Raw genomic sequence first — 7,889 nt, forward strand, 5'->3', positions numbered from 1 at the left:
CCGAGATCTGCCGGCAGGAGCGGGAGGAGAAGCAGCGGCACCGCGCGCTTCTCCCCAGATCTGCCGGCAGATCTCGGGGGGGTCACTGCCGCGCGCGCGGGAGTGACACCCCCCCCCCCCCCCGAGATCTGCCGGCAGGAGCGGGAGGAGTTAATGGAGCCGGGTGAGGGTTGCGGGAAGTCGCGCTTACGGCGCCGGGAGGAAATGGAGGTGGGTGAAGGGAGGGACTGAGTGGGAGGGAGGGAGAGGGGGACTGAGTGAGTGGGAGGGAGGGAGAGGGGGGACTGAGTGAGAGGAGAGGGAGGGTGGGGAGGAGTGGGTGGGGGAGGGGGTGGTGAAGAGTGAGGGGAGAGAGAATGAGGGGGAGGTGAGAGACAGAGGGATGTAGCCCGTTTTAACGGGCTTTACGGCTTGTATATTCTATAAAAGAAATCTCTTGAAAAACAAGACAAGGTTATAAATCCAAACAAAATATAAAACTTATTAGTAAAATGTGGAAAGGAACTATTTCATGTGAACATAATCCTATTATTTATTTTATTTTTATTTATTTATTAACTTTTATCTACCGACATTCGTGAAGCACATCATGCCGGTTTACAATGAACTCAGGTGGGAGATACAGTATAACAAAATGACAATAAAACAGTATGAAAAAACTAACGCAAGAGCAAAAACAAACCCAAAACCAAATACAACAAAATAAACAATAAATGGAACCAAGGAATAGAGATTTGAGGGGGGTAGGGGGGGGGAGAAAGGGAAGGGGTAGGAGGTGGGTGGGAAAGGGGGATAAGGGGGGAAGGGGGGAGAGGTATAGATAACAGAGGTAAAAGGGAGGGAATAAAGCGGAAAAGAGGAATGCTATGTACAGATGCCTAATGTACAGGAAACATTTGATTAAATAGGAATAAGGAACAATTGAAACAGGAGGTAATTACTGGGAAGGGTTTCTTCAAGGGTAAGTAGGGGGTGTGGAGGGCAGGGGAAAAGGGGAAAAAAAGGGGGGGGTAGGGAGGTGGCTGGGTGTCGAGGATAAAGGGAGGTGGCCAGGGGAGGAGGGGAGGGGATCAGGCGGGCTGAGAGAGAGGGTGAAAGGCCGGGCGGGGGGGAGCGCAGGGTGTCAGGTCGTGCAGAGGGGGGGCTAAGGTACGGAGATATTAAGTTTGGTTTGTGTCAGGGTAGGCCTGTCGGAATAGCCATGTTTTGACTCCTTTCTTAAAGTTGTGAAAGGATGTCTCTTGGCGTAGGAAGGTGGGGAGGGAGTTCCAGAGGGTGGGGCCAGCGACGGAGAAGGCTCTCCCTCTGGTGTGGGTTGAGTGTGCTGTTTTGAGGGATGGGATGTGGAGAGTGCCTGTGTGGGTTGTTCTTGTGGGGCGGTTGGAGGAGCGGTAGCGAGGCATTTCATCGAGCCAGTTGTGGTTGTGTTTATGTAGGGTGTTGTGAAGGATGGTGAGGGTTTTGTATTGTGAGCGGAAGGAGATGGGCAACCAATGTAGGTCTTTTAGTATGGGGGTGATGTGGTCCCTTTTACGCGTACCGGTTATGATTCTAGCCATGGAGTTTTGTAGAATCTGGAGGGGTTTGATGGTGGTGTTGGGGAGTCCTAGTAGCAGGGAGTTACAATAGTCTAATTTCGCGAGCATGGTGGTCTGTACGACTGTGCGGAAATCATGGGTGTGGAGGAGGGGTTTGAGTTTTTTTAGGATGTTAAGTTTATAGAAACCCCCCTTAAGAAGGGTTTTGATGTGGGGTTTAAAACTTAGGTGCTGATCTATAAAGACGCCCAGGTCTCTTACAAACTGGGCCTGAGGGAGGGTTGTGGTTGTCTTTTGAGGAGTGTTCTGTCGCATGGGGAGAGTGAAGCGTTCTGGTTGATTGGAGATGATGAGTAGTTCTGTTTTTGAGGTATTTAGAGCTAGATGGAGATCAGATAAAAATGTGCTTATGGTGGCGAGGCTAGATTCCCAGCGTTGCAAGGGTTCGCTAGTGGACCCTTGAAACGGGATGAGAATCTGCACGTCATCTGCATAAAGGAAGAACTTCAGGCCTAGGTCGGAGAGGAGGTGGCATAGGGGTAGGAGGTAAATATTAAAGAGGGTGGAGGATAGGGATGAACCTTGGGGTACACCTTGTGTGATAGGTATGCGTGAGGATTCGTGTTTGTCGATTTTTACTAGGTATTCTCTGTAAGTGAGGTAGGAGGAGAGCCATGAGAGGGCTGTGCCGGCGATGCCTATTTCTGCTAGGCGGGTCATTAGTATTTGATGGTTGACTGTATCGTAGGCAGCTGAGATGTCTAATAGGGCGAGTAGGTACGAGTTTCCATGATCCATACCTTTAAGCATGGTGTCTGTCATGGCCAGTAGTAAGGTTTCGGTACTTCGGGCTTTACGAAAGCCGAACTGTTGAGTGTGGAGGACATTGTGGTCTTCTAAAAAGTCCGTCAGTTGTTTGTTAATAACCCTTTCTAGGACTTTGGATAAGAAAGGAAGATTGGAAATCGGTCGGTAATTGGCAGGGTCTGAGGGGTCAAGGGTAGGCTTCTTTAGGAGGGGTTTGACTATGGCCAGTTTGAGTGGGTTTGGGACACTGCCTGCAGTAATGGAGCAGTTGATTATGTCCTTAATAGGTTTGGTGATGGCGGGGGTAATAGAGAGGAGGATTTTTGAGGGAATGGTGTCTGAGGGGTGTGTGGCGGGTTTCATCTTTTGAAGGATGGCTTCTACTTCTATGTTAGTGGTGAGGTCAAATGCACTAAGGGTGATCTTTTTGTCATTGGGGATGGGGGCGAGGGGGGTGGTTTTGGCAGGGAAGCGAATGAGGATATTGTCGATTTTGTTCTTGAAGTAGAGAGCTAGTTCTTCGCATCTTTTGTTAGAGATGGTTTCGTTGAGGGTGGGTGTGTTTGAAGTGGTGAGTTCTGAGACATATGTGAATAAGGCATTTGCATTAAATTGGTAGTCATGGATCTTAGCTGCGTGGAAATCACGCTTGGCTTGGGTAATTGCATGACGGTATGCGTGTAAGGTGTTACTGTAGGTAGCTTTAAGTGTAGCGGATGGTTGTTTGCGCCAGGCGCGTTCTTTAGCTCTTAGTTCTTGTTTCATTGTTTTTAAGTCGGTGGAGAACCATGGTTTTCTTTTCTCACGTTGTGCAATGGGTATTTCTTTGTAGATGATGGGGCAAATTTCGTTGGCTATGGTCGTTGTAAGATTGTTCCAGGAGTGAAGTGCAGTGTCTGGGTTGGTGAGGTCGATGTTGTTATTTATATTGTCGAAAGCTAGGGTGAGCTCTTCTGTACTACAGTGTTTACGGAAGGAGATAGTTTTACGGTGTTTTTGTGTGGAAGGTGTGGGGGATTTGGTTTCAAGGGTTGTATTGATGAGAAAATGGTCGGACCAGGGTACTGGGGTAATTACAGGGGGGGTGGCTAAGGTTATTTTAGAATTCACAAAGATTAGGTCGAGTGTGTGGCCTGCTTTGTGCGTGGGTTCGGTGATGATTTGATTGAAGCCCAGGGCTTTGAGGGTGTCCAGTAGGATCTCGCAGGCGGGGGTGGCTGGGTGGGCATCCACATGGAGATTGAAATCCCCTAGAATAATGGTAGGAAGGTCTGTTTTGATGTTGACAGTGAGATATTCCGTGATAGGTGAGGGATCTTGTTCAATTAGGCCTGGGGGGGCGTAGACTAGGCAGATTTGCAGGGATTTGGATGTAAATAGCGCAATTTCTAGTTTGGGCGGGGGTTGGATGGTTTGGAGTTTGAGGCTGAGTCTTTTTTTGGCTGCCAAGAGTAGACCCCCGCCTCTCTTTTTAGGTCTTGGGATGGAGAGGAGGTCGTACGTCTTTGTTGGGAGCTGGTTAAGGAAAACCTGGTCAGTGTTTTTTAACCAGGATTCGGTGATGGCACATAGGTTGGGATTGTCGTCTGTAAGCAGGTCATTTAGTATAGGTCCTTTGTTTTGGATGGATTGGGCATTGAAGAGGGTAATGGCTAAGGTTGTTAGGCCTAGGAATTGTGAGAAAGGTGGGGTCGTGATAGGTATGAGGGATTTGCGCGGGTTAGGTGGGTGGGGTGGTATTGTAGGGGGTTTACGTAGTAGTGGGGCGGTGCCGTCTTGGGATGGGGAGTAGGCACATGATTCTAGAGGCAGGAGAGGACTTAAGGTGGTGTGGATTAAATAAACTTAGACACGGGGGGGGGCAGTAGTGATAGCTGGAGTGGTGGAAAGTAAGTAGCGAAGGTAAATAGCAAAGGTAATTAAGATATGGCAGGTGGGTTACAATGAACTATTGGGTGCAATCAGAAACATGGTACATTCGAAGGCAGCGTTAGCTGAGTCAATAGTGTGGCTGACGCTTTTGCATAGGGTGAGCAGACTACAATAAACTGCAGGGTGATCAACAGTAAAAGCATTCAAAGGCAGTGTACGATCCAGAGTGAATTGTTTTTATGGTGTTTAAGTTATCACTATTTAACATTTCTATGGCACTACTGGAAACATGTAGCACTATATAAGACTTACAGTTCTACTCTGTGAAACTTAGTCTAGTTGAGACAGAAAAAAATAAAAAACTTCAGAAAATTAATTTATTATAGGAAACATGGTTAAAATCAATAAGGCTATGATTAGAGAGATCCAGGTTCAAGATGTAAAAGCAACCTCAGAAAGGTGGGTTTTAGATGGAATTGAATATGGCCACAGAGGAAGTAAAATGTATTAGTTCACTTCAGACATATGATGCTGCAAGGTGGAAAGCACAGAGTCTAGAGTTACCATGGAGGAGAAGGGGACAGGTGAGAGCGGTTTTCTCAGTGAATGGATTTGAAAAGGTGGGGGGTGAGATGAAGAAACAAGAGCAACTTAGCTGCTTTCAGCACAACTAAAAAATTCATATTGGATGTGGTGATAGTTATGAAAACAAATCTAGAAATAATAGCTAGTTCAAATGGAACCGGTTTTAAATCACGTAAGAGAAGTAAGAAAAGCTACTTAGAATATAGCTTAGTGTATTGCATATTTTAAAATGTTCATTCTTTTATCTTCTCTCACTACAGCCTTGTTCACCAGTTCTTGCTCCATCACTTGGGAACATGCCTACAAAATCAGATGTGCAGTTGGAAACAGTTAATGCATCAGAAACTGAGAATGCAAATCATTCAAAACTAGACCTACAGCAAAAACCAGTAACAAATAATGTCCAGGCCCTTTCAAAAACTCATCTATGTCAATCACATTCACAGAAGCTGCCTTCTACACCTTTGAAGTTACATTGCCCCCCTTCACCTCATCTAGAGCATCCTCCGAAAGCTTCTACTCCTCATACACCTGTACAGCATGGCTATCTTTCACCAAAGCCTCACTCGCAGCAATTAGGATCTCCTTACAGGCCTCATCATCCTCCATCACCGCAAGTTGGAACATCTCACAGAGACGCTCATAGAAATTTCTATCCAACTGCAGCTACTCTTCAGTCTACTACGCAGCAGCAGACTACTGGACAGTTATTTCCCCAAGCGGTTTCAGGGCAGTCTTCAGCATCTTACAGTCAATTTAACCAACAAAATTTAAACAACAGTGCTCTACCACCTCCACCCCCACCACCTTCTACTACATGTAATTATTATCAAAACCAGCAACCCTCTGGAAACTTTCAAAGTTACAATCAATTAAAAGGTAGCATACCCCAGCAAACTGTGTTACATCTGGACCAAATCAAGCACTTCCTGGCACCACAGTTCAGTCAGCAGTTCCTGGACATCATGTAACATCAGGGCATTACATGGCTTCTCAGAATCCCAATATGCACCTTCCAGTTTCAACATCTGTAGCTCCTCCTCCTCCTCCACCGCCACCCCCACCTGCACCAGGATCCCATCAACAGCATGCTGTAGCACACATAACAGTCCCACTTCATGCTGTGCCAGTATCCCCTGGATCTCATATTCATACTCAGAGTACTGGACACCATTTACCACCACCACCTCCACCTCCACCTGGTCCTATACCTCTCCATCCCCATCATCATTCTACAACTGGACACCAAGGTCTGCAAGCACAACACCAGCATGTAGTAAATACAGCTCCACCTCCACCCCCACCACCACCTCCAGCTTCAACTGTTTTAGGTTCTAGTCATCATCTGGCATCAGCGCAAGGATTGCATCTCCCATCTCATCAAGGACCCCCTCTTTTTCCTTCTGGTGCTCATCAGAATGTAAATTCATACCCATCACAAGCCCCACATCATACTACCATAGGACCTGGGCCTCAACACCAGCCTGCTGGAACAGGACCCCATCACCCCATCCCAGGCCAGGGTCCTCATATCCAGCCTCAAGGACCAAACAGTATTCCTACAACTGCAGCATTCTGTCCACATCCTGGCTCTGTAACCCTTCCTCATGGGGTTCAAGGACATCAGCAGGCATCAACAGTGCCTGGACAGATTCCAATTCTTAGACCACAGGTGCCACCAACTTTCCAAAACAATTACCATGGTTCAGGCTGGCATTAAAATAGATCACTTGCACCTAAACATTTTTAAAATGTGTATAAAAAAACTGTATATTTTATATGTACCTGTTCTAGGTACTTTTTAAAGCTTGTACATGAAACTTTGTATAAAAGCAAACACCAGTGCTCTTTCATTGTATTTTTCTCCATTTTTGTTTTCTAAAAGTCCTTAAACTATATGTGCTGTTTAAGCCAGTATTAGTATTTCAGTTTATTTTGTAAGTAAACATTCCACAGTTTTTCTGACAGTACAATTGATGCTACAAAATATTCAAGTTTTAGTGTCACATTTAGAAGTACATTTAGTGAATGTTTTCTATTACTTTTATACATACGTAATTACAAGTACACAGCTAAGTGATGGCACTAACAGGATTTTCATTTCCTTCTGTCAACAGTGCTTTATGTGCATATGGATAAAAAGCAGCGCAATACAGATTTTTATAGTTTTTGATGTGACATTGCTTTTTTCTTTTGGTTATTTACAGAAAATGTAATTTAATGTATAGATTGTTTCTAATGTCTTCAGGCAGGTTCTGTAAATATTGTATTTTGCGTGTAAAATTTGCATAATGCTTCCATCTCGTTTGGTATAGCACTGTACATATGACAAGTTCCTTTTGCAAATATGTGTATGATCCTTGTGGAAGTAGTACAGTTTATGGCCTTTAATTTTTTTAAAATATACTGTCACATTTGCAGCACTGGTTGGGCATTTTAATTCATGTTAATAAATCACAATTATGTCAGTTTTACCAAATTGTCTTGGCCTAAGGTTCAATTAACTCTTAAAATCACCCCCCCCCCCCCCCCCCCCCCACACACACTACCACTGTAGATTGTAAAACAGTGTTACAAGGATTCTAACACGCCACAGAAAAAGTGAACCTTTATATACCTTTTTTCTCACAGGACAAGCAGGATGGTAGTCCTCACATATGGGTGACATCATAGGATGGAGCCCAATCATGGAACACTTTTGTCAAAGTTTCTAGAACTTTGACTGGCAGCTACTGGGCATGCCCAGTATGGCACTAAACCTGCAGCCAGCAGGGGTCCTTCTTCAGTTTTCTTTTTTCCGCGCAGCAGTAGCCACGCGGGTTAAGGAGCTCCACAGAGATTCCTGACAGGAATTTCCCTCACAGAAATACTAAAAACATTTATACCCCACAGAGGTCCCTCCTTCGAATTTTTGACTCCGTGGTACTCCGGTAAGATTTTACCAGTTTTCGGACGATTCCCGTCGAGTTTGGCCCTCGCGGCCTACTGGCTGTCGACCGTACCGCGGCTCAATTTTTTCAGAGGCCATGGCGTCTGGGTTCTGCCGGTGCCCAGACTGTACTCGCACCATGTCCATAACAAACCCTC

General features: G+C 45.6%; 1 protein-coding gene across 1 annotated transcript in view; it reads left to right on the forward strand.

Annotated features, from left to right (window-relative positions):
- The window catches only part of KMT2E (lysine methyltransferase 2E), a 607,980-nt gene extending 600,755 nt beyond the window's left edge, over positions 1-7,225 (forward strand). Inside the window, 2 exon segments of the mRNA XM_029615154.1 lie at positions 5,063-5,702; positions 5,705-7,225. Coding sequence (XP_029471014.1) covers positions 5,063-5,702; positions 5,705-6,522 — 1,458 coding nt within the window. The 3' untranslated portion in view covers positions 6,523-7,225.
- The last annotated feature ends 664 nt before the right edge of the window (positions 7,226-7,889 follow it).

Source organism: Rhinatrema bivittatum, chromosome 9, assembly GCF_901001135.1.
Source record: "Rhinatrema bivittatum chromosome 9, aRhiBiv1.1, whole genome shotgun sequence".
NCBI lineage: Eukaryota > Metazoa > Chordata > Amphibia > Gymnophiona > Rhinatrematidae > Rhinatrema > Rhinatrema bivittatum.